General features: G+C 38.9%; 2 protein-coding genes across 5 annotated transcripts in view; both read left to right on the top strand.

The window, feature by feature from the left end:
* The window catches only part of snx13 (sorting nexin 13), a 42,156-nt gene extending 36,057 nt beyond the window's left edge, over positions 1–6,099 (top strand). For all 4 annotated transcript variants that reach the window (XM_052135827.1, XM_052135826.1, XM_052135825.1 and 1 more), the window contains exons 24-26: positions 130–198; positions 278–390; positions 2,043–6,099. In XM_052135827.1, the coding sequence (XP_051991787.1) occupies positions 130–198; positions 278–390; positions 2,043–2,275 (415 nt within the window). In that variant the 3' untranslated portion in view covers positions 2,276–6,099. The remainder of the gene's footprint in view (positions 1–129; positions 199–277; positions 391–2,042) is intronic.
* A 9,400-nt stretch (positions 6,100–15,499) lies between these two features.
* Positions 15,500–26,749, top strand: part of LOC127650397 (serine/threonine-protein phosphatase 6 regulatory ankyrin repeat subunit A-like) — a 27,605-nt gene continuing 16,355 nt past the window's right edge. Inside the window, exons 1-7 of the mRNA XM_052135814.1 lie at positions 15,500–15,999; positions 21,270–21,353; positions 22,221–22,299; positions 24,629–24,699; positions 25,180–25,380; positions 25,481–25,568; positions 26,336–26,478. Of these exons, the coding sequence (XP_051991774.1) occupies positions 15,871–15,999; positions 21,270–21,353; positions 22,221–22,299; positions 24,629–24,699; positions 25,180–25,380; positions 25,481–25,568; positions 26,336–26,478 (795 nt within the window). The 5' untranslated portion in view covers positions 15,500–15,870. The remainder of the gene's footprint in view (positions 16,000–21,269; positions 21,354–22,220; positions 22,300–24,628; positions 24,700–25,179; positions 25,381–25,480; positions 25,569–26,335; positions 26,479–26,749) is intronic.

Here is a 26,749-nt window from a genome sequence, read left to right as displayed (position 1 = left end):
AAATATTGGCATGCGATTAAATGCAATAAATTCAATGAATTAATCTGAACATCATGTAATTATTTTGACAGCCCAATAATAAACACATGCATAAGTGTCTCACACTGGTTTGTATCTTCTTCATTCAAGGAAAATCGTGGACCACGTTGACTACATGACCTCACCAGAGCAGGTGTCTGACTATGTGAAGAGATTCAGGTGATTTCATTTGTTCTGTCTGTGTTGGGACGTATGTGGAGCTGGTTTAGCTTCTGACTGCGGTTCTGTGACTCTACAGAGACTCCTATTGGCCGAACGGCATCCTTGCTGAAACTCCGCCCCGCCGGGACAAAAGCACCCGCATGAGGACAAGAGTCGCCGCCAAAACCACACTACTGGGCATCATGCCAGGTAGACAAAACTCGGCCCAGACCTTGGTGGAAACAGTGCATGTTTTTTCATGCAATTTCTATGCTAATTGTGGTGGATTTAAAAATGCTAAAATATATTAAGCAGAGCTGAGACTGTTGTAAATGTAAATATAAGCAATATAAAATCAGGCAAAATATTGAATAAATGAACACCGATTTGGGAGATGTAAAGATCTTGAATGGTGAATTGTGTCCGTTTAAATTCTGAGGATATCTGTCGAGTTTTCTGTGTGTTTCTTGTCGGTCTGGAACAGCTCTGTCCAACACCGAGTGAGCTACCTATTTAGGCAACATTTTATGATATCATAGTTATGCTGCCTTCTAAAACACCTCACTTGGGACAAATTCTACCAACGCATGAATGCAAACTCAGTATGAATTGCGACAATAAAAATAATCAAAAGTGGTGGATGAGGAGAGTGAAACAATAGTTGTTAAGAGCCAGTCTCATTTAAAAAGGACTTTTTTACTTAATATTTGTGTGGGCATTGTGTTTTATACTTATTCAAGAATCACACCTTAGCAACATGCTAACACCTAAATCAATTGCTGTCAATTGTAAGTAGGACTATTTACACGACTGCGTGTTGAGACATTTCCTGATTCAATTTCAATTCACAAGCTCTCGATTCCGATTTATTTGCATATATTTCAGTTAAAATGTCCATTTTTGTTTACGATGACAGAAATTCTCTCCGTGAATGCTGTTAATTATACAAGGGACCTTCTAACTTGTACATTATTAGTATTTACATTGATATGTAGAACAAGTGCTAAAACGGTACCGTCTCTTTAAGAAAACCGGCAGTGTTTTGGTTGAGCGCATATTACTGAGAGTGGAGTCAAATGGCTTCTTTACTACAACCCTGCTCTGTGTGATTAAAATGAAATGTTGCTATTTTTGTTGTTTTTAATCAATAACTGACTGTAAAGAAGAGCATACCTGTCAACTTAAACAGAATCCGGGAGACCTCTGAGAGGGGCGGGGGCGCTGGATGGTAGAGGCAGGCTAAATAAATACAAATTGTGCCGTTGTGATTAAATGTGCTGCTGAGTAACGTCATTTTTCCCACCTTTGCAAAAGGTGTGGCCATTATCGATATTTCTTAGAGATATCAAATAAAATTCTTCCGTCCAGCTGTTGTTAAATTTACTTATGTGTGTATACATATATATATATATATATATATATATTATTATTATTTTTTTCCCCGCCGGAGCACCACCTGAGTCTTCTCATCCCATCTACCAGTGATGCTTGATTCAACTTCCCATGTTTACTACCTGCGCAGATATCAACAGCCCAACTGGGTTGTAGGTTGCCAGGTTGAGGTCACAAATTAAGAGAGACCGTATTCAATGACAAATGATCACATCAGCCCTAACGGTTTGTGACATTGCCGCACGCTTGTTGCTTTTTGATGTGAACTGCTGCATTTGAGCTCCAAATTAAAAACTTATGTGGGTCCATGTCAGTTAAGATGCTGCCTTCAAGCTGTTCAAAATGAACACGCTCTTGTGGTAAAAAAAAAGCTAAAACAGGCGCAATAAATAGGACATCAATGACTAACCAACATCTCAGCCAATAAGTTGAGTCTCACACACTTTTATTTTATTCTCTCTTCCCATCAGACGAACTCAAGCACATCATCGGTGCAGACACGACGCGGAAGGGCATCCTGCGAGTCTTTGACATGTTCCAGCACCAGCCGATGAACCGACGGCTCGTCTACGTCTTTCTGGAGGGCATCCTGGAAACCCTGTTTCCGCAGTACAAGTTTCCCGAGCTGTTCCAGAAGCTTCACTCTCGCTCGCCGCGCGTGCTCAATTACTCAAAGAAAATACGCAGTTTGCAGAAGAGGTGACAGACGGACGCTTTTCCCGCCGAAAGCCACCTCGCCGCTGCAGGGGGGGGAGGAGTCAGCACCCGGCCACCGCCGTAGCAGCACCCGAGCAGGGAACAGGGGAGGGTGTGCGTGAATTGAGCCTGGTTCTCTGTATCGCAATGAATTTTGTGACATTTGATGCTTGAACACAGCCCAATCCCCCCCACCACCCACCCACCACCTTAGTGCATCCTGTCTGTTTGTGATAAAAGCAATGTATCGACACGGCCGTAGCATAGAGGACTCGTTTTATCATCGTGAAGCGTCACCTCGGCACCACTACGAAAGACTGCGGCGCCTGAATTGCGCTGTTTGTTCTCTAAGTTTGCCGTTTGGTTTGCTTTTTATGATCTGATTTTTGAATGACTATGTAAATAAGATTTCTGTGAACGAAAGCCTTTTTATTTTTGTTTTGTGATTTGTTTTGTGTTTGGCAGTGGTCAAACCCACCTCAACGTAAACGATGTATCGAACCAACCTATGCACCTTAACGGAAAACTCTCATCGTAACTAAGAATAAGAGGCCACATGGGAACAATCAGCAGCAACATGCATCACTGAAATGCGTGGTGTGCGATTTAAAAATACAAAAGATGCAACATTATCCTACCAACCAATTGGTTGCATGGAGTGGGTGTGTTAAATACATGCCACGCCCCTCACTGAGTGGCAGCCCCATGCTTTTGGTTCTCTAGCAAATCTAAATTGACTTAATTATCTAAAGCTCCACCAAACAAATCAGTCATCAAATAGAGACACTGACGTGAAAGAGCCTGTTGCTAAATAACAATTATTTGCATGGCTGTCTCGGACGTTCGGGTGACAATAGGGGATATGCTTTAACGAATGTACCTGTCTTTAGTGAGTTGATGTTTGTGTGTGTGTCCTGTTTTTATAACTCAATTCAGTGGAGGGTTGTATACGTGATTTTTATTTTAATACTTTATTTTAAAATGACAAGTGTAGCACTAAATCACAACTGTCCGAAAACTGTTTCAGTGCGAGAAATAGATTTAGCCTTAATTCTAAGACCAAAAGACGTGTGTTTTAGACGTAGCTTTCCCTTCTTACTCTCTCTCTCACACACACACACACACACACGGCCTCATAGGCACACAAACAAACTTTGACAGTTGTCAATCTTCTGACTTTCAATCGGATTCTATAAATTGATTTTTGTGCAATATCTTTCTTTAATGCATGTTTATGTGACTGTATAGTGAATAGAATTAGAACTACATTTGAATATTTCAAAACCGAAAACTCCAAAATCGCGCGGAACTCTTCTACTCGTTAACCACTGAACATTCCGTTGGCGTAAACGGCTGGTTTTAAGGACTTGTTTTATAAGTCTGGCTTTTATGTTTATTTTGGGGATGTCTGTTTTTTTTAAGGTTTCGTCACTCCTGGTAAATATACAATTTTCTCGACTATGGATTATCACACGTTTTGCTTTTAGGAACTTTTGATGGAATATTCTAGATAAAAAAGGCTCCTGGATACTTGCAAAAATGTGAAAGACACTGCAGTGTGTTGTTTACCTGTGTTTACGTTAGAAAACACAGGTTTAAAACACTCTTTATTACTGTTAAACTCCCTCCAATCACACTTGTTATAATATATCCACACTTAACACGTGTCCGAGTCCTACTTCACCCCGTAATCACAAGACAATAATATGAAATATTGTGCATTTGAAGCCGGTTTTTAAATCTATTTTTTTAGATTGGTTGCATTGTGACATTATTCGAATGATAATGTAAACAAATCTCATTCTCATTACTGTAATACAATAAGCATAAATTTAAATCAGTTAAACAATACAACCATAAATATTTGTCAATAAAATAAGTCTTTTTTTTTTCTTCACATAATTGCATAATGAGATTTTGGAGGGAAATTAGCTGATAGGAACATTCTGGGTTTAATATAAGTTAAGCTTGCATCAACAGCATTAGTAACCGTTAAGGCTCAGACATACTTTGTTTTTGCGCTTTCCGGATTGGGTCGTCCCAGGTCGACCGTGTTGCCTTTGTTTTGTATAGTGACTGTGAGTGAATACGAACGCGTTTGACGCATGTCCATTACAACTTTGTGATGCTCTTTTAGTCGTCCAAAGCAAGAGCATGCGTCAGCGACACGCACAGTGGAAGACCGCGTGCACGGGTCAAGACAGTCTAGATGGCGCGCTGTCAATTTGTGTCACACGTACTGTGCGCAGAGGTGAACTTTGACCTTCCATTTTACAATGGAAGTGAATGGGGCCAATCTGTAAACGTTAAAATGCTCACTGTTTCAAACGTATAGCCACAAGATGTAAACATCATTAGTGTTAAAATGATTTTAGTGCGATAACATTGCTTGCAAATCTATATCATCCAATATTAAAACTTTGTTGCTATGACGACAGAACATGATAACACTAAGTGATTTTATGACACTAAAATCATGTTAAAAGGTCGCTGGTTCGAGCCCCACAGTCACCACCATTGTGTCCTTGAGCAAGGCACTTAACTCCAGGTTGCTCCGGGGGGATTGTCCCTGTAATAATTGCACTGTAAGTCGCTTTGGATAAAAGCATCTGCCAAATGCATAAATGTAAATGTAATGCACACAATGTTTAAGTTTTGTGCCTGTACTTTTGAAACCCTGAGTATTATAACGTTTACTGATTGGCACCATTCACTTCCGTTGTAAGTGTATCACAGGAACTGTGATTATTATTATTATTTGTTTTTCATGAACGAGGGACGAGTCAAAATGATTGTCTGTGGTCATCAACATTATCCTCCAAATGCTGTCGATTAAGCTTCACTTGTATTGAACATGAAACACTCTTTTAACTGTCATGAAAATATTGTCACAATTCAAAAATGGGGATGTTTCTAAAATAGGTTACAATATTTGTATTTTGAGTGAATTATAACCCAAGCGTTTTTTTGACAGGTTTCGAGACGTTGCCCTGAGACCTGGTTCAGATCAGTCAAAATTGATGCCAGTGCAAATAAACAATAACTAATTCTTTTTTTATTTTTTATGAAAATTGCACTTTTTGAACATTGTTTCTGTTAGCTGTGATTTGCCAGTGTGACACAGTTATCCTCTTTTGTGATTTGCCCATTAGCGGCTCTTGTCTGTTGTGATTGGCTGGTGCTGAGAAGCTCTGTTGTGATTGGTCAAGCAACCCAAAGCTTCTCTTAAAGAGACATCACCTTTTGTATCAATCTTACCTGGCCCTCTTAAAGGGACAGTTCACCCAAAAATGAAAATTCTCTCATCATTTACTCACCCTCATGCCATCCCAGATGCGTGTGACTTTCTTTCTTCTGCAGAACACAAATGAAGATTTTTACTAGAATATTTAATCTCTGTAGGTCCTTACAATGCAAGTGAATGGTGACTAGAACTTTGATGCTCTGCAGCATTAAAGTGTGAGTAAATAATGACAGAATTGTCATTTTTGGGTGAACTATCCCATTACCAGGGGAGCACATTTTACCTTTAAATTCACTAAGTGGCTGATACGGATGTTCCTGATTTGATTTTGTTTTTTAATCCCTGTACGTATGAATCTAAATGAACTATATTGGTGTATAGTTTGTGTCAGCAGTGTGCCTAAATGTACTGTCTATTATATTTTATCATGTTTCTTTAACAAAGGAAGTCAATCTGAATGTCACAGTCATTTTAATAGACTGGAAAAAGGACTCTATAAAGGAGTGTTTGCATTATGCTTCTAAAACATTCATTTTGAGCAGCTTAACTCGATATAACACTAATAAAATTAACTCCAACTCACTGCCCCATTCGGAGTCGTGTCATTTAGTGTACGTGTTTGAAGCAGGATCCTAATGTAGTTGAAGTCATTCTGTTGTGAGACTTTTGTAACTTCATCTCTGACTGTATTAATAATATTTCGACCATTGAAAAGGTAAGTGAAGACATCTCAGAAACATTAAATGGGGAAAAAAACAGCTATATTTGTCCATACTGAGATGGTTCCTGATGCACTTCCCATCTGGAGTGTTTTTAAAGGGATAGTTCAACTTAAATGTTAAATTAACGTATTTACTGATGCTCATATCATCCCAGATGTGTACGTCTTTATACTACTGGACATATCTCAGCTCTGTAGATTCATACAATGCAAGTGGATGGTGATTAGAACTTTGAAGCTCCAAAAAGCACATAAAGGCAGCATAAAAGTAATCCACGTGTCTCCAGTGGTTAAATCCATATCTTCAGAGGTGATATGATGGTTGTGGATGAGAAACAGGACACTATTTAAGTCCTTTCTGAACAATAAATTCTCCCTGCCTTGTAGGTGGTGATATGAAGAACATGAAACGGCAAAAACAAAATATGAAGCATGTGGAAGTGGATGTTTTATAGCAAAAATGGATTTAATCATGATCTGTTTCTCACCCACACCCGTTATATCACTTCTGAAGACATGGATTTAAACACTGGATTATTTTTATGGTGCCTTTATGAGCTTTTTGGACCTTCAAAATTCTGGTCACCATTCACTTGCATTGAAAGGACCTACAGAGCTGAAATATTCTTCTAAAAATCTTAATTTGGGTTCTGCTGAAGAAAGAAAGTCATGCACATCTGGGATGACATGAGGGTGAGTAAATGATGAGAGAACTTTCATTTTTGAGTGAACTATCCCTTTAATGAATGAACTACAGATGTTATCTTTTTAAGCTTTTCAAACTTTCACTTCCGCACCACACGGTGTCGCCTTAAATAGATAAAACATGCACAATAACTTTGTATAATTGAAAGAAACATTTTAGACAAATCTTGAGAAGTTAAAGGTCAGAGTGATCGAGTGACACTCTATTTTTACATGGAGAGGTCAAGTATTTTTGTATCTACTAGAGTTGGTACTTTACTTTATTCATTAGAGGAACAGTTGCTCTCAGGAGGGGCAATTACCATCTGTCTGATTGCAACCTAAGCACTTCTAACTAATTGCTGACAAGCTGAAAATGTCCTCTTGGCATTTAAAGTGATACATCAGAATATATGTTGTGTAGAATTTTTATTTATTTATTTGAAGATTTTATTACCACCACTGGACTGATCCGAGAAAATTATTTTCGTTTTATTTTGTATGAAATTGAATCGCCTTATTATTAATAATAAATAATAATAAAAAATAGTCATATTACATTTTAAAATTATGAAATTATTATAAATAAACCCTTTGTAGATTCTATTGTATTATGTAAAGTGAACATGCCTTTAGACTGGAGTTTTTATATTATTTATTTATTAATTCTGGTGAAAAAAACAACACTAATGATTACCCCGGAAGAAAACATCGGTGACTTCTCTTCAGCATCGCACTCCGTTTCAACCAATCAGGTGCGTTCTCGCTGCAGCAGTGTTTCGGCCTTACAACCTAAGATCTGTTTGAGATTTCATCAGAACAGAAAAGCACGTCCGCTGTTTTGTGCTTATTTTTAATAAATAAGTAATTATATATATTTATATATATATATATTTTAAAAAAAATCCACAGTTTATTTACTTAAGTGTCGATTCACGTGCTCTTCAGCGAGGCTTCTCATTAGTTTCATGATTTGACATCCATGTGAGAGTGGTGGTGCTAGAATCTGACTAGATATAACATCATATTAAAGAGAAATTAACATTTAGATCCATGTATCGTTTGCATTGGAAGTGAATGTTTTAATATTCTAGGACCGTCGGTGTATATCTATGTAGGCTTATTGGCTAAGCAGCTACCGCACTTTATTCATGTAAATATATAAAACACATGTAGAGCTTTGCTTAAAGGAATGAATAAAAAAAAAGGTCAATAAAACAGTATTTATCGATTTATTTATTTTATTGGTTTCTCGAATTATGACCCTCGAAAATAAATTATTTTGTGAAGGCATTGGCGCCCTCTATCGCCCGCTCAGTTGTAACTGCAACGAGAGTCCGAGTGGAGACGCTAGAAATGAAACCTCCTGTGTTTGTCTATTTCAGGAAGAGGAGTGGGGATACACAAGCCGACAACAAATTGACGGAACGCAGATTAGTATCCCACAGCTGTCTGAACTTTTCCAGGATCTTTTAAAGCGCCAGTCCGCTTTAATTTCTGCATGCATTCACGCGGCGGGGGAGAGCAATGGTGCTCGGGATCAGAGAGCAGGTATGTGACCATTCACCTGTGCTCAAGATCTGACTCTGTTCTTTAATCATTTAATATGTGCATTGCAAAAAAGTCATGCATTTTTAAGTTACACCCGTTTTTATATAGTAAAAGCATTGCATGGATGCTCCAGAATAAAAGAGCACTTTAATGTTGCAACTTTAATGTTTTCAGGTTTTCAGTGGTTTGTGTTTTTGTCAGATTTGCTCGAAATTGTAAGTGATGCTCCAATACATTTACATCCTAATAGAGAAAGTGTTAATGCACTCTGTGTTGTTTAAAGCGTTTAATCATGTACATGTGTATTTTACTGCTTTAAAGTGCTTTTAAGATGCTGCACATTTATTTTCCTCCCCAAGAGCCCTTACAAATAGGACTATGGCAGTGCTATGGTGGAGAATGAATACTATATCCATGTGGTATTTAATAAGTATGGATAGTTTTTATTTGTGAACAATTAAATTTCATATGTGCATTAGTGAGTCTTTGTTGTAATCTATAATATTTCCAGTTTCACTGATGTACCTGTGATCTGTCCCATATGAAAATATATTATTTTAACCATAGTTTCCACTAAAATAGTTGGCACAATCATTTAACTACAATTTAAATACATAAAACTTATGGTGCATTTTTGTAAGGGCTTTGAAGTACAACTGAGCTTCCATAATGTTACTTACAGAAATAAATAATTATAATTATAATTTTGGCCATAAAATATATTTGAATCATATAATAAATGTCTGTTTTTAAACTCCATTATTTTCTAAATGGATCATATATTTAGTTTAAAACTTAAAATGGGAAAATGTATTACAAAATATATTACAGGGGAAAGGAATTGAGTCAAAACATTGGAATAAAATGGCTATTTTCTATTATTAAAACTGTTATATCAACAATAAAAAATATATGAAAAATAATGTTAACAATTTTCTTGCTAATATTTATTTTTAAATGATTATTATTATGTTGAAGAATGTTTAATAACAGTTTTTTAACAATATCTGTTTAAAGCTGCGTACACACTGCCAGCGACTTTGTGGCTGGCGGTTAGGTCGCTAGTGGGCGTTCCCACTACTGGTTGCCTAGTAACGTTTATAAATGACATTCACTGATGTCATTCCTTTGCTGTTGACAGCGAATCACTTTTCTTGCCGCTAAAAACAAACATTTTGGAGGGAAATTACTAAATATAAAAGTAATCAGTAATCAGTACATAAAATGCTTTATATCAAAGATGAATGAGAAACAAGGCGTGCTGTTTGCCATAGCGGCTGTTTATCTGCGGCGATAAACATCAGGTCCCCTGATTACTGCAGGAGCTGAGAGAGAGAGAAGGATCACGTGAGCTCTACCATCTTCTCTCCTATTGGCTGTCGCTTCCGTAAGTCGCTCTTCATTTGAATAAAGTTGAACTTGTCAACTTTGTTGCGTCGCTGGACACGCCCACATCTAGCGCCAACGGTCGCGATAGCTCGTGTCGCCGGAAGTCGCTGTGCTCTCATTGAAAATGAATGGTATTGAGTCGCTGTCTCGCGCGATGTCGCTGGCAGTGTGTACGCAGCTTGTATGCACCTTAAAGGTTCAACGACTCTTTAAATGTCCCCTTTCTGATTCCCAAACTTCAGACAAACATTAAATGATAAATGACGAGTTGAATATTATCTGCTTTAAAGCCCAATATATCTGTGTCTCTAGCTTTGAGTGACACATGCTGGCAGGCCTTTATTGTTATTAAATCGTTTGTGAATTGAGGGTGGTTTAAAGGTTTATGATTGACAGTTTGCTGTTTGTATATTAAATGAAGCGTTATCCCTCATGTGATTCATTTATTCAAACCACTTTTCCATTTCCTCTGAAATTGCTGTTCTGTAATTGGTTGTTTTGGCATAGGAGATGATATTGACCAAACAGAACCATTAATGCAATGTCATTCATTAAAACAGCTATTTATCTTTCATTCAGAAAGACAATGTGATTGGTGACTGGAAAGAGCCGCATAGAAACGTGATGTTAGACGTGTGGTCTGTGGTGACCAAACACAGGAAGTGGCTTTCAGAAATGGTGACCAGTTTGTTTTGCATGCTGGTAGAACCGGTCTAAGCGGGATTGCTGGTCTTTACTGGTTTAAGTTGGTCTCTCACCACAGCCGAACTGGAAGAAATTATTTTGTGATGAAGTATAGTAGAATATAGTACTTTTCTGAGCTTGCATTTCCACTGCAGTTTAGTGTCCCTCAACATGGGTGGGATTATAGGCTGATCCTCATAGTTGCGCCGCCTCTACTGCCGTGACATTATCTTAAACACGACACAAACTGACCAAAACAATAACTCGACCGCTAGCTGTTAGCTATTAGCTCATTGTGCTGAATAAAGCAGTTGTTGATGGTGATTTTACACAAGTGTAACAGTTAAATTGGTCTGGTTGTTTTAGAAGCTTCCAGTAGCTGCTCAACTAAATAAAGTGAAGCTTTCAAGCAGAGTATCGAGTTAACGTAACAAAACGTACCATCCTCCATCGTGGATCAACGCCAGCCAGGGCACTCTCCCTCCCATTGCTCGCCGGTTTAGATAGCGTCCATTTGGTCGAACCACTTCCACTTTTCCTAGATGGTTCTGTAGTTACGTACGTTTTTTATCTTTTCCCTAGACTGTTGGTCGGTCCGGTGGCAGCCGTGTGCGGCCAACAGCTGAGACACTTCCTGAGAGACTTTATCGTTTCGCTCATCGCTAACGAGTGGACCGTCTGCGCCTCGTTTATTGACCATGGTGTGGTTTTGCGCACAGCCATTTCTTTTTTCACAATTCGAAAGTCGCATGAACAAATGATACTGTTATCGCTGTTGCTAATGTGGGTTGCAACAGCGATAACAGTTACTAGTGGGTTGATGTCCCATGTTGCAAATCCGGTGACGCTGGTAGTGACGATTCTCCCTGACCAATCAGTGATTTGCAGGATTTTGATGTCACATTTAGTATCGGCTCGGCCCGCTTGGAACCTCGGCCGAGGTGGTACTAAAAAAGTATCAGGTACCATCCACAGTGGAAAACCACAAAAAGCCAATCGAGTCGAGTTGTACCATCCATCCATCCATCTTCAACCGCTTATCCGAAGTCGGGTCGCGGGGGCAGCTGCTCCAGCAGGGGGCCCCAAACTTCCCTGTCCCAAGCCACATTAACCAGCTCTGACTGGGGGACCCCGAGGCATTCCCAGGCCAGGGGGCATCCTTACCAGATGCCCAAACCACCTCAACTAGCTAGGAACCTCGACAGAGGTGGTACTAAAAAAGTATCAGGTACCATCCACAGTGGAAAACCCCAAAAAGCGAGTCGAGTCGAGTTGTATCGTGCAGTTGAAAAGCCCCTATGTGGCACTGACCTGTAACTTGCTTTGTTTTCATGTTTAGTGTATATAAAATCCCATACCATTTCAAAATGTTCACTATCTCATAAATCACTTCATGTCATGAATTTGACTTATTATCTCATAATTATGACATTTGTCATAATGGGCTTCCGGGTACACTGCTGCAGCCAGAATAGTCTTTGTGGCTCTGACGTGTTTTTGCTTTGCTGTCATCTTCAGTGTCCTGTGATGTAATCCTCTGGTTTAGCTGTTTTTAAGGATGTCAATTAAGGTCAAATTTAGGGGTGCATAATATACTGTTGACCTAATCGTAATCAGACAATATTAATATAATTATATATTATTATTATTATTATTATTATTATCATTCTATCGGGCGTGTTTTTCAAATTATAACATTAAACTATATTTCTACAGTGTGTCTGCTTTCTAATCCGTTCTCCATCTTTTCAGCTGTACATTATAATGTTTAGATGCTTGATTTCATCTGAAGCATTACAGTCGTGGGCGAAATACTGATGGGTAAAAATAGTTTAGTATCATTTCTACCACGGTTATTCAAACTGCCGCTGCATTGTAAAGAGTGCGTGTCCAATCTGAGGCTTCACTACAAAGAATCATTGCATTTATAATCATTTTTCTGCACTAAAAGATCAAAGTTGCCTTGGATGAGAGTGCTAAATTTTGTGCTAAAATTTGAAGAATGTCGCAATATAAATTTGTTCTCATTTTGCCCATCCTTGTGACGCTTGACACATTCTGGCATGTTTACATTTGCGGCATTCTCAGATTGGTCGGCTTCTTGCTACAGTAGGCTCCGCCCAGCATTCATTGAGGGTGGAGCTTAGAGAACTGTCATTGCTGTAGGGTGTTTATTTGTGCATACCATCTTGACTGCTGGCACTGTTTAAAACCGAACACTTAACTCTTAGAGAGCTCTGCCATGAGAGAATCAACCTATTGTCGAACTACTAGTGTACTGCGACTTTAAAAAGAGAGTATATGAACACTTAAAGGAATATTCTGGGTTCAATACAATATAAGCTCAACCGACAGCATTTTTGGCATAATGCCACTAAAATAATTTTGACTCGTCCCTCTTTACCTTAACATAGCAATAATCAAGGTTACATTGAGGCACATATTAAATAATATGAATTACAGAAAAGATTTCACACATCTCGGATACGATCGGGTTTCTAGAGAGCAGGTGTGTGATTGATTTAGCTCTATTGGCTGAGGTCGTCTTTAAGAGTAGAGGTGTTTGTATGAGTCATGTTTACGGTCAGCTCATCTGTGGTTCTGGTTAGTAACAGTCACAAACATCATCTGAAAGTAATTTAGTTAAGCAGCCGACTGCTGAGAACATCAGTGTGAGTAAACAGTGTTGTAACATCCTCAGTGGTGTCATTTGTACTGTCTGGTTAATCCCAGTTGTTTTTTCTTTTTTATGTTTATTTCATTCTAAAAACTAGAATTGTATTTATTTGTATTTATTTTTGAAGACCATGTTAGCAGTGCTTGGTTGCTCAAAAGTCACTGTATGTTGCTAGGGTGTTCTGAGGGGTTGCTAGGGCGTTGCTATGCATTTGCAAAGGGGTTCCAAGTGTTTTAGTGTGTTCAATCAAATCAACCAAATCGTACCATCAATCAAATGTCATATTAAGTCATAACTCATTCTTTAGTGTGTGTGTGTGGTGTGTGTGTGTGTGTGTGTGTGTGTGTGTGTGTTCAGCACATCTCTCCATCAATGTGTGTGTGTGTCAGACTGTCAGCAGTTTGTTGTGGTGAGAGAGAGAGAGGAAGAGGAGAGTGATTAAATAAAGAAGATGAGCTGTAAACTCCACCACACATCATCTGTGATCACACACACACACACACACACACACACACACACACACACACACACACACGCCAGTGGGTCACAGATCACATTTTCTAACTAAACCAAAGCCCACCACAAACGTATACTTGGTTAACTAAATGGGTAATACCATAGACTTCTACTGTAACCCAAAGCCTACCCATGAAAGAAAACTTGTATTTATTATTTCCATCCAAAGATGTCACCAAATGGAGGTTTAGTCAGATTTAGCTCACTTCTTGGGATCGATTTGTCCCCAAACTTCATCTTAGTTACACAGATACACCATTATATATGTGTAATTGATAATGTACAGTCAGCTCGTCATTATTGCAAAATAGGAACCAAAATTATTCCAGATCCAAAAATCTGGTTTCCAATCGTGTGTTTTCTCCCATTCATTTTTTCTGTAGGGATTTAATAAAATCCTTCAAAAGAGTTTTAAGATATGAAGCAAATCATCCAGCTCCTATGTGATTCACATCATTACAAACTTTAATTTTGAAGCAAAAAATCTGACAAAAAGACGAAGGTACAGGACTGTACTTAAAGTGTTTAATGAGGGAATGAACATCAATCCCATGAAGCATTGCGAAGGATGCAATTAAAATAGAAACGGTAGAAATATTTAAAACTATTGATCTAAATCGGTTGGTTATACGTTTAGAAACACTATATTTTAAGTTTATTGCAAAACAGTCATATATATATATATATATATACCATATATACAGTACATATATAGATGTAGTTTGAGAGTTTAGAGTTATTTGAGTGGGCGGTCACTGCAGAGCTCTTTTGGTGCACTTTGTAGGCCGTGATTCTCTGATTGGTGGATCTATCTTCAGGATCATGAGTAATGTAGTTCTTTGCCAGAAACCCAATTCCTCCTAAAAGAAAATTTAAAATAATAATGTGGACTGATGGCTTCAACAGAAGCATATACTATCGATTAACAACCTCGGAGCAACACGGTATGTCTGTCTTTTAAGGTTTATAAGTTATCATTAAAAATAAATTCTCCCATGGAAAAAAATGAATGGGATTTTTACTTCCAGAACCAGCCAGTTGTGCTCTACAGCGGTCACTCTACAAAAATATAATGCCACGATTGACCAATCACAGTCAAGTGTTCCATTTAATATATGTATTAATACTATAGACGAACCCAAATTCAAGTCCAATCTATCTATTTATTATTATTTTTTTAGAATAAAATATAAAAGCATTTTATGAGTCATTTGTACCTTTGAAGACTCCCCTAAACTAAAAACCAAAGTGACCTTGTACCCAGTCCTGACGGAGAACAATATGAGCTGTGTGGCTGGACTTCGATTGTACCACAAGCTTTGAACCTCTCTCTCTCTCTCTCTCTCTCTCTCATGCATCATATTTCATTGGAGTTAAATGCTTGTGCTGTCAGAAGTTTGCTGTCTCATTACAAAACACACATCTCTCTCTCTCTCTCTCTCTCTCTCTGTCTGACTGACTGTCTCTCTCTCTCTCTCTCTCTCTCTCATGCCTCATATTTCATTGGAGTTAAAGGCTCGTGCTGTCCAAAACACTCTCTCTGACTGTCTCTCTCTCTCTCTCTCTCTGTCTGACTGTCTCTCTCTCTCTCTGTCTGTCTGACTGTCTCTCTCTCTCTCTCTCTCTCATGCCTCATATTTCATTGGAGTTAAAGGCTCGTGCTGTCCAAAACACTCTCTCTGACTGTCTCTCTCTCTGTCTGTCTCTCTCTCTCTCTCTGTCTGACTGTCTCTCTCTCTCTCTCTGTCTGACTGTCTCTCTCTCTCTCTCTCTCTCTCTCTCTCTCTCTCGCTGCAGTAGGGTTGGTGTATTATTGCGGTGGGGGTTGGATCCATGTGTGTGTGTAAAGTGCAGGTTTCAGCAGGCTGGAGCTCACACACCATTGTCCTCTGATCCCGGAGTGTGTGAGCATGTGTGTGTTTGCATATTCTCACTGCAGCAGTGCTGATTCTGCACGGAGGAATTTCCCGTTCGGAATGTGTGTTCGGAAGAGGGTTATTATGCCTGTTTGGGACCTATAACGGATACTTGCTGCACTGGAACTGGTTCGGGACAGATCTGTACCATATGCAGGAATAACTCAAGGGGGCGTTCATTGCGGAGAACTGCTCTATGTGTGTGTGTGCTCGTTAAGCCATGCGGTCGGAGCGCAAGAGTCGTGTGTGTATCGTAGTGTTGGAGGAGGTGGAAGATGAGGCGCCATCCCCTCTCCATTCCAAAAGCTCCCAGGACCACATATCCCAGAATTCCTCTCAGGACGAGAAGGTGAGAGATGATAATCGTGTCTTTTTGGATGACAGTGTGAAGGAATTGAAGCAAACATGACAGAAACTTGCTATATTTAGAACGTTAAAGGAATGTTATGAGTTTAACACAAGTTCAGTTCAGTCAGCTGCATTTGTGACAATGTTGAATGCCACAAAAAAAAACTAAAAAAACAATGTTGACTCATTCCTCTTTTATCTAAAACAAGCAAAAATGGCGTTTACAGTGAGGCACTTACAATGGAAGTGAATGGGGCCAATCCGTAAACGCTTAAATACACACCATTTCAAAAGAATAGCCGCAAGATGTAAACATTATATTTGCTAACATGGTTTTAGTGGGATAAAATCGCCTCCTAACCTTATTTGTGTCAAGTTATATACAATATTACATCTCCGTTGTCATGACGACGAAGCGGTGGTACACCCTGTAATCTGGAAAATGCCGTAAACTGGTAAATTCCTGATTTTATCTCTCTAAAATCATGTTAGCATGTACAATGTCTATGTTTTTTCTTTTGCAACAGTGTGTATTTAAGCGTTTATGGACCGGTCCCGTTCACTTCCATTGTAAGTGCCTCACTGTAAACGCCATTTTTGTTTTTAAACAAGTCAAAATAATTTTGTGTGGTAATCAATATTATGCCGTTACTTTAAATTCTGTCAAAACATCTAGGTCCTAACTGTAATCACCATGGTTACTAAAGAATAAGATATGATTCTTAAGTTGGGACGTTTCTGTGAAACTATTATATGTGGAAATCAGGGTGAAGATTTGTCATGAACATTAGGGGGGGTTGCAGCATGAAGCACTTACATGTTTCCATTGATCATGGTATAAATATTGGGAGGGGGGGTTGTACTTGCTTGTTTTGATTATTGGGGGGTTAACCCCCCATCCCCCTTGAATCTACACCCATGGAGGAAATGCAACGGAAGTGTGTCTGATTTTATGCAATGTGACTTCAGTGTGACCAATCAGGTTGAATGCATGTGATTTGTTTTGTATTTATTTTTTAAGTCAAAGTCTAACTGGACATTTAAAGAATACTTCACCCAAACATAGTTTGACTTTTTTTGTATGCGTTTTAATTAATATGTTTGCGTCAATCAAACTCACTCAGACAGATCTGTTAGCAGTTTTTCCTCTAAAGATATTTAGAGTCTAAAAATTAGACAAAATGACATAAAACATTTTTTTGGGTGTAATATTTCTTTACGGCACTTATGTTGTGGTTTATACCATTATTACGATTATTTCTCTCGTTCATCTCTTCACCCTTATAATTAATCGTCATGCAATTTGACAACGACTTCTACTGCACATCAGCGTTGCTAATGGTGCTTTCGTTCTTGATTACTTCTAATAAATATGTCACCGTTTAGGTTTCGCTTTGGCTTGCAGTGTGAATGTAGCTTTAGCTGCTGCAGGGTTTCATCTGTCACTGTTGTGATCTGAAGATCTGAATGTTTATAGGTCTCAATCGAACTCATTGAAAGGTTTAGATGAGGAGGTAAGTGGTGTTGAGATCCAGAGAATTCATCTAGAAATCTTTAAACCTGTCAGGAGGAATTTGTAGACCTTTGACCTGAACGGACACGCAGCTGTTATCTGACAGACGTGCTTTACTCTGCAAATGCCAGCACAGCATTAGATCAGACTTACTGTTGGGGCAGGTCACATATGATGCATTCTTGCATTCAAGGCAGAATATGCATTTAGATGTATCTTAAATGTGATGCTCATGGACACTGAATGAAAGGAAGACGCATTGCAAAAGCTAAAGATGTCTGTTTTAGCAGTTAATATACTCATGGACAGACATGTTCAATTCTGAGGACATTTAAAGTAAAAAACACAATTTAAACATGAAGTGGTTCTGACGGATTTGAGGCCGCTTTCAGAGAGTTCTTTGTACCTTATGGTTAACATTTTTGCATTTCCTTAAATGAAGGATTGCTGGTTTCAGTTGTTTATGATGCTTCCCCTGTAAACAGCCACGTGTGTCACGTCTGCTGTCAGCTGCTGCATCTTGTGTTTGTGAAGTCAGTCCACATACACGACACCCGTGGAATGATTGCAGCAGGTGTGTGTGACCGTTTGCCGTGTGGAACGGGAGGTGTGTACATGCAAGTATATTCAGGCAGGACCTGGCAGCACAGGGTGTGGTGGGTGTGGCAGGGCGTGGCATACAGGGGCGGAGCCAGCCAGAGCACAGATACAGTAGGCAATGCTTCATACAGTGGTGGCGGGTGGTTGTCGCATGTCTGCCAAACATGTTGGGTGGCCCAAACATCATCTGCAACCTGAAACTGAACTTTTGGTCGCAGTTTTGGAGTGGATGCACTAGGTTGCAAGAAAGCTATAGGATGTCCCCGTGCTCCCTATTTAGTGAATGAATAACCTCCATTGTGCTGTCTGTGTAACTGGAGCCAGCTGGTATGTAACAGCTGTTCGGTATGTATAAACCTCACAGGTGCCTCCTGGCCTCCTGGCCTCCAGAGGTGCACTAGCAACTGACGCTAGGGGCTTTAGTGGCCTCATTAATGCATCCGCCTCCCATGCTGGCTAACACCGATTCTAATCCCACTCGGAGCGGGTCAAGCAGGACTGGTTATCTGCACTGCACCTTATTTTCTTCCTAACTCCATATAAAGCCACAATTTTCAGCTTTTGGATGAACCCATTGTTTCTCAATGTGAAAATGCATTTACTAATGTTAATGAATTGAACCGCATTGTACAGTGATAGAATTAAATTTAAGAATTTATGTTAAAATTAAGCGAAATGACCCACAGATGTGTTAATGTTGAAAATTGTCAGCATGCTAATGCGCAAAACATTTATAAATTTTGTAAAGCAACATATCAAACGAAACTAGAGACCCCACTCTTTACAGCCAAACAGGATCCTTACCAGAGGCACTTTTGTTGGCGCTACGCCCGTAGAAGTGCTTCAGAGAGTCAACTTTATGCTATTGTGTTACCTGACGCAGTGCAGCACAAATTTAACCCTTAATTGAGAGCGTAGAGTCTTGTGAACAGTATTCAGTCAGTTTAAATGAATTGAAATTATGCGTTGGATATAGAGAAGCCAAAACACAATGTGGACAAGGGGTTGCACAAGGTTAAATGCTCCAGACAGGGCCGGCACTAAGATGCGATCTTTGGGGTATGGGCAATTTGCTGGCTTTTCATTGGTCTGGGAGGGGTGTCAGATGTTTCGGGGGGGCAGAAAGAAAATCTAGTGGGGCAATTCCCCCCACTAAGTACAAAGTATACTTGGGTTTTGACAAAAATTTTTACTTAGGACTTTGGTTAGATAATGACTTGCACATCCACTGTTGTTGTTTCTACCTTCTCCTGATATTTAGCAATTGTTACATCTTGAATCTCTTCTTCATGATGGCCACAGCTCAACTGTGAATTTTGCCACCATGTGGACCCACTAAATATTGCAAATAATTCCAGGTGCATGTGCATACTGCATGTTCGGAGTACACACAGTTAAAGAAAATCGGGTTGCACGTATTGAGTGCTGGAGCACGAAATGGCGAAATCTGAGCTACGCGCCATTTACGCAGATGCCTAGTGATTGCGTCTAACCAAAGCATACTTTGGGCTTTAGACCCAGCCAGCCATAGAATAGCATAATATGGCATATGACATTTTGATATGTCATATTGGTAAGTTGGAGCTTTCATTGAATTCATAGTTTATAGCTTTTCTAAGAAGACATTAATGTTTTTTATCAAAGATGCAATCTCGTAATTACAGTAAGGTCCGATATGATGTGATCACACAATTGGCATTAGCAAACAGAAAATGTGTTTGCAGTACAAAGAGCAACATGACAACTTTTCAGCATGTTTTCTATTATGGAAATGGCCAAATATATCAGATATTTCTCTGTTTTCATAATAGAAATGAATTGGTTACTACAGTAAACTTTTAAGTTGGTGGGGCCTCCGTGCCAGCTGTATCTAATATGACCTGATTTCATACACTTACACTTGCAGCCAAAGGTTTGGAATAATGGACAGATTTTGCTGTTTTGGAAGGAAATTGGTACTTTAATTCACCAAAGTGGCATTCAACTGATCGCAAAGTATAGTCAGGACATTACTGATGTAAAACAGCACCAACACTATTTGAAAAAAGTAATTTTTTATCAAATCTAGACAGGCCCATCAAAGAGATGTGGAAGACCAGATGTGCAACTAAACAAGAGGATAAAGTACATCAGAGTCTCTAGTTTGAGAAATAGACGCCTCACATGTCCTCCGCTGACAGCTTCATTGAATTGTACCCGCTAAACACCAGTTTCATGTACAACAGTAAAGAGAAGACTCAGGAGGACTTATGGGGAAAAACTGCAACAACAAAAAAATCCACTTTTGAAACGGAAAAACAGAAAGAAAAGGTTCGAGTGGGCAAAGAAACACAGACATTGGACAACAAATAATTGGAAAAGAGTGTTACGGATCTAAACCCCATTGAGCTTTTGTGGGATCAGCTCGACTGTAAGGTGTGTGAGAAGTGCCCGACAAGACAGACACATCTATGGCAAGTGCTACAGGAAGTGTGGGGTGAAAGGTCAAGTGCTACAGGAAGTGTGGGGTGAAAGGTCACTGGAGTATCTGGACAAACTGACCGCTAGGATAACAAGAATCTGCAAAGCTGTCATTGATGCACATGGAGGATTTTTTGATGAGAAATCTTAAAAGTAGTTTAAGAAGTTTTGAACATTATTTTCAAATTGTAATAGTAATTTTTAATGTTATTAATGTCCTGACTATACATTATGATCAGTTGAATGCCACTTTGGTGAATAAAAGTACCAATTTCTTTCCATAAGAGCAAAATCTGTCCATTACTCCAAACATTTGGCCGCCAGTGTACATACACATATTATACAGTTAAATCCAATGTGCAGGATCCAGTCAATCCTGAGCTGGAATGAGTTTTTCCTCCGGCAACATGATGAATCAATGGCATCTGTTATTCTGGCTGAGTCAGAGACTTTCTGTCTATAATAAAAATGTTTCTGTGATGTTTGATTCTCAGAATTCAGCGCTACACAGATAAAACAGTGTTACACTCAATTAAGTTTCTTTTCATCTTCACAGAACTTCTATGATTGATTATAGATGTCTGTTATTCAAGAAGACCTTTTCATAATTAGATTTTGATCGTTATCAGACGGGTGGAACGTGTCGATTTGTCTCGTGGTCTTAAGCGTCTAACACTCCCTCTATGTCTCTCTTTCAGCCTTCTCTGATAAAAGCCATATTTAATGTGGATCCAGATGAAGTTCGTTCTCTAATATTCAAAAAAGAAGATGTGAATGTACAGGTAACTCTCTACTACTTACAAAAACAAACAGTAAGTACCACTCACTGCTTAATGGAGAGTCTGTTTTCATTGCCAATGCCTGGCACCGTTTGGGGAGACGCCCATTTGGCTGTCGGCCAATCACTGATGGCCTACTGGGTCACATGACCCAATTTATGGCCTGTGTGTGTGTGTGTGTGTGTGTGTGTGTGTGTGTGTGTGTGTGTGTGTGTGTGTGTGTGTGTGTGTGTGTGTGTGTGTGTGGTTTGACCGCCTGCTTTTCATTCTCATTCCAGACCCGATAAGAAACAGAAGCACACAGGGAGGCATTTATTGATGCCAGTGTAAAGTGAGCTGCGTGCTCAAACTCCTTCAGAAGAATTTAAGGCTGTAGATTATTAATACAGAAAGGTTTCAGGGATGTTAAATTGAGAAGTGTGCATGTGTGTCTCATATTTCTGCATGCAGTCTCGAGAGAGCTGTGGCCATATTGATCTGTGTGTATCTGTCAAACACACACACACTCATACAAATGCATTGGTTTGTGCCATACCCAGGAATCACGCATGCGTCAAACACATACTTTCAAACAGCAAAGCTCATGCAAATGGGGAGGTAAAAAAATGTATGTTGTAAAACCACAAAAAACAAGAAGTATCTCTCTGTAGTGAGGCTTTCAGTAGAGATAAAATGTAAGAAAATAAGATGGTTTTATTGGCCTGATAGGAAAATGCTGGTAGATGTGACACAAACAGTTTGTCTGAGCTTCAGTATACAGGACTGTTATACATTTAGAGTGAGTGATTCGTGACTGAATGTTCATTTTTGGGAGAACAGCTCCTTTCAAACATTTGAGTATGTTTTAATTGCATATGTCTGAATTTCCAGGACAGTGAGAAGAGAACGCCGCTCCATGCCGCAGCATACCTGGGCGACGTCGAGATTATAAAACTGCTCATTCTGTCAGGTATGCACATTCATTTCTGTCCTGAGAGCTGTTTATTTACTATCGCTTTTACTATGAATCAATACATAAATGAATTAACATTCAGTTATTTGCTTTAATTTACATTGGAGCAAATGTAGGTGTTGTGGTAGATGTTATATGTTCATTTGGGAATGAGAGCTGACACTGTTTAATCCATAACTTCCTCTTCTCCGGAAAAACACAGTGTGTATCCTCTCTGGGTAACTTGTGTCACTATTACAAATGATAAAATCCCACTTAAAAGTACTCAAACACACATTAGGCTGTCATAGCAAACATGTGTCAGAGTAATGGCGGCAGGGCAACAGTTGCTAAAACAGGATTGGTCAGAAGCGCTTTTAAGGCGGGGCTTAGGGAAGGGACATTTTCTGATATTTGACCACTTAGAGATGATCACATCAGCTAAAATCCTGCAGTTTCGGCAAAAGCCAAAAGTGTTAGCACCCCGTTGCGTCAGTTCCGAAATATATGGACAACTTTGTTAATTTATAATAAACATTTTAGAAGAAAAAGTGAATAAAAAAACACTTTCTTCCAAAAATGGGGAAACCGTTGTTAAATGATATCATATATGGGCGTTTCATCAGCTTGAAGCACTTTTAGCATTGGGGACTTCTAGAAAGTGTGATTAATAACAATGACTTATTAAAATAAATTCATGCTCTCACTATTTTTTTAATTCATCTACTTTATGAACATGCATCACTGGAGATTTATGTTGTTTTTGTACTTTATTTCTAGAAGTTATGAGAAATCCCACCACAATATGATTTCCCTCACACATACAATTTTGTATTGTTTAAGTGAATTATGTGTTTGGAAATGACGCTGATGGAAATTACTATTTTAAAGTTGTTAGAAGAAGAAAAAAAGTCCTACTGTTTTGTCTTTCTAAGGCTAATTTCATTGCTAACATTTGATGCACCCTAAATACACACAATTAATTCACATTTTCACACTTTTTACATAATGTGGCCAAATTACAGCTTGATTGAAAATGGTGCCCAATAAAAATATTATGCTCACAAGTGATATTTACCTTGATTTTTATGTTTTCTTCTAACATCAATTATCTCATATTTCATATCAAGGCTTTTAAAGAGCACCTATTGTGTTTTTTAAATATGACCTTTCATGTAGTGTGTTATATCACTGTTTGTGAATGTAAAAAGTTAGTTAAAAAGTCTGCAGTTACAAAAATCAAAGTGCACGACAGATTGAGTTATTGACTCCCAAAACAAAGAACCGATTCTGAACACCTGAAACGAGTCGTTAGTAATTCCAGAATTACTTCCGGTACTAACCTACGTGATTTGTTAACAAAAACCCGCCTCTGGTCTTCATTGGCTGCTCACGAACAGCTTTGACCCGCCCTCAAACACTTCACTAAGCGGTAGACCAATCACAACAGACTGGGGCATCTGACCAATCAGAGCAGAGTAGACTCTCTGAAAGGCGGAGTTTAGAATGAATTCTTTAGAACGGATCATTGAACGAGTCGTTTGTGACACTGGGGAAAAAGGTAATGCTGCAATTTAAATGATGAAAAAAAGTGTTTTTTTTTTTTTTACTTTAGATGCATATAAATCTATTTTATGAGACCTTTAAAACAAAATTAGGCACGTTTAAAAACCATAATAGGTTCTCTCTTTAAAGACACTTTTCTATATTTGTTTAACAAGACAAAAAAAAAAAACTTTATTAGGGGCAACATTGTTTGATGTGGTGGAGATGACGCCAACAATAGTGGGACAGTCATATTTATATATAAAAAAATAAATATTGAAATAGTTTATTTCACACTTTGTTTAGATGATCATATTTTTTTACATGCAATAATTACATGTCTATAATGGATTTTCATAGTTTAATATTGAAAGTCTGGGTCTGGGGCAAGACTAAAACAGTCAAATCTAAAAATGAAAGGCATTTGAAAAGTAAATATACTGAAATACAGTTTCACAGTTTTAATGTGACCTTCAAACTGTTTGTTTTCATAAAAATCAACCCCTGGGACATGGAAGTGCCTGAAGTTGAATAGATATCAGCATAAGCTATTGACACACACACGCTGAAGTGTACTCAAAATAACACTTCACACCGACATATATAATCAGTGACTACATGTAAAGGGGGCGGTGCTGTTGTGAGAGAGAGTAAAAGTAACAGGTGTTGCTCTATTTTAAACAACAGATGTGCTTTCAAAAGATTGTGGGAGTGAACAATTCTGACTAGGCCTACGAGAACTTCCATGTGTACTTCAACTGTGACATCATTACCGTAATTCACTTACACATTTCTCTCTCAGGGGCCAGAGTGAATGCCAAAGATAACAACTGGCTCACTCCTCTCCATCGGGCAGTAGCATCATGTAGTGAGGTACGACACCAACACACATACTTCCTGTGTCAGAACAAACGAAAATGACCAGACATAAAACTTCAGATTTATTTATGTTTAAACTACTTTATTTTAAGAATGTGAAATGTCAGAATAACAGTAGAGAGAATTATTCTGCTTTTATTTCATTCATCACATTCCCAGTGGGTCAGAAGTTTTCAGACGCCAGAAGCTAATTGGCTAATTTTCTAAAGGTTTGACATAATTTCCTGGACTTTTCCAAGCTGCTTAAAGGCACAGTTATCTTAGAGTATGTAAACTTCTGACCCACTGGAATTGTGATATAGTCAATTAAAAGTGAAACAATCGGTCTGTAAACAGTTGTTGGAAAAATTACTCGAGTAGATGTCCTAAACGACTGGCCAAATCTATAGTTTGCTAATATGAAATCTGTCCAGTGGTAAATTATATATGTTTGATATGATCCTTTTAATCTCCTTGTTTTGTTGTCGTGTTTAGGAGGCGGTAAAGGTGTTGTTGAAACACTCCGCAGATGTCAATGCACGGGATAAAAGCTGGCAGACACCGCTGCACGTAGCCGCGGCCAATAAGGCAGTACGGTGTGCTGAGGCGTTACTCCCGTTGCTAAGCAACATAAATGTGTCAGACCGTGCTGGACGTACAGCTTTGCACCACGCTGCCTTCAGTGGTCACCTGGAGGTCAGACACAGATTCTCTCTATCAGTGAGACAGTGTAATGTACAGATAGCGTAGTAGCTGTATTGGTAATCTCTGGTGTCTCTGCCCCGGGTCATTTCAGATGGTTCAGCTGTTGGTGTCCAGAGGTTCAAACGTCAATGCAATTGATAAGAAGGACAGACGAGCCATCCACTGGGCCGCTTACATGGGTAAACATTTTCTTGATTCGAACTAATAAGTCATTAGAATAGTGTAACAGTCTGTCTCCGAAAGTAAAAATCCCATTCATTTTTTCCATAGGGGAACAAATTAACAAAAACTCATAAACTTTTAAAGACATACCCTACCGTGAGCTCTGAGGTTCTTAATTGAAGCCATCAGTCCACGTTATTACAGCTATATTTTGTAAACATAGTGTTTAATAGCAGAATTCCTGCTCAAGAACTACACTACCCATAATCCTGAAGAGAAATCCACCAATCAGAGAATCACAACCAAAAAAGTGCGGCAAAAGAGTTCTGCAGTGACCGCCCACTCCCATGATGCACTGTGAATGATGCAATCGAGTTGCTCTCCCTACACTCTCAAACTACTTGTATTTATACGACTATTTAGACTGCTGGAGGAGAGAGGGAGAGAACTGAACCTGTGTGTGTGTGTGCGCTATGGCTGAAAAGCCCAAACAGAGTTTAATTGTTCAGAGTGAATAAAGTTTTTGTCAGTGTTTAAGCCGGCTCTCGCTTCCTCCTTTCCAACCGAGCAAGAAAGTCACAGAAGGATTTTATTAAATCCCTATGGACAAAATGAATGGGAAAAATACTTCCAGAACAGCTGAAAAAGTGAGCGGACATTGTTGCGCTCAGTTAAATTGTTTTTCATGTTTGTCTCCTCCTATTCACATTTGAATTTGTTCTGTTTTCTCTTCTCCTTCCTGTCTCACTCTCTCGGCCTGTCTGTCTTTCTGTCTGTCTGTCAGGTCATCTAGAGGTGATGAAATTGCTGATTTCTCATGGTGCTGAGGTTTGCTGTAGAGATAAGAAATCTTACACTCCTCTTCATGTTGCTGCCTCCAGTGGAATGATCAATGTGGTCAATTACCTTCTGAAACTGGGTGCCAATGTAAGTCTAACCCTAACCCATCAAGATGACTAAAGCAACAATAGTCAAATTAAGCATTGTTCTTTCATTGTTGTTGTTTTTTTTTTAGTTAGCATTCAGTAAGCAAATTAAACGATTAGCCTGCTTAGCTAGCATACCCTACACAAGTCATCTCAAGTAGTCTCAAACTTATGGCCTTTAAAATAAATGAGATCCATTGGATCAACTTGCCCCACGTTAGGTGTACGTTGCTCCTGGTGTGTGGGTAAGATGAGCCATCTGGGGGTAAGTT

Source organism: Xyrauchen texanus, chromosome 10 (genome assembly GCF_025860055.1).
Source record: "Xyrauchen texanus isolate HMW12.3.18 chromosome 10, RBS_HiC_50CHRs, whole genome shotgun sequence".
Classification (NCBI taxonomy): Eukaryota; Metazoa; Chordata; class Actinopteri; order Cypriniformes; family Catostomidae; genus Xyrauchen; species Xyrauchen texanus.
Note: the sequence above shows the minus strand (reverse complement) of the source record. Positions and strands in the feature narration are given on the sequence as shown.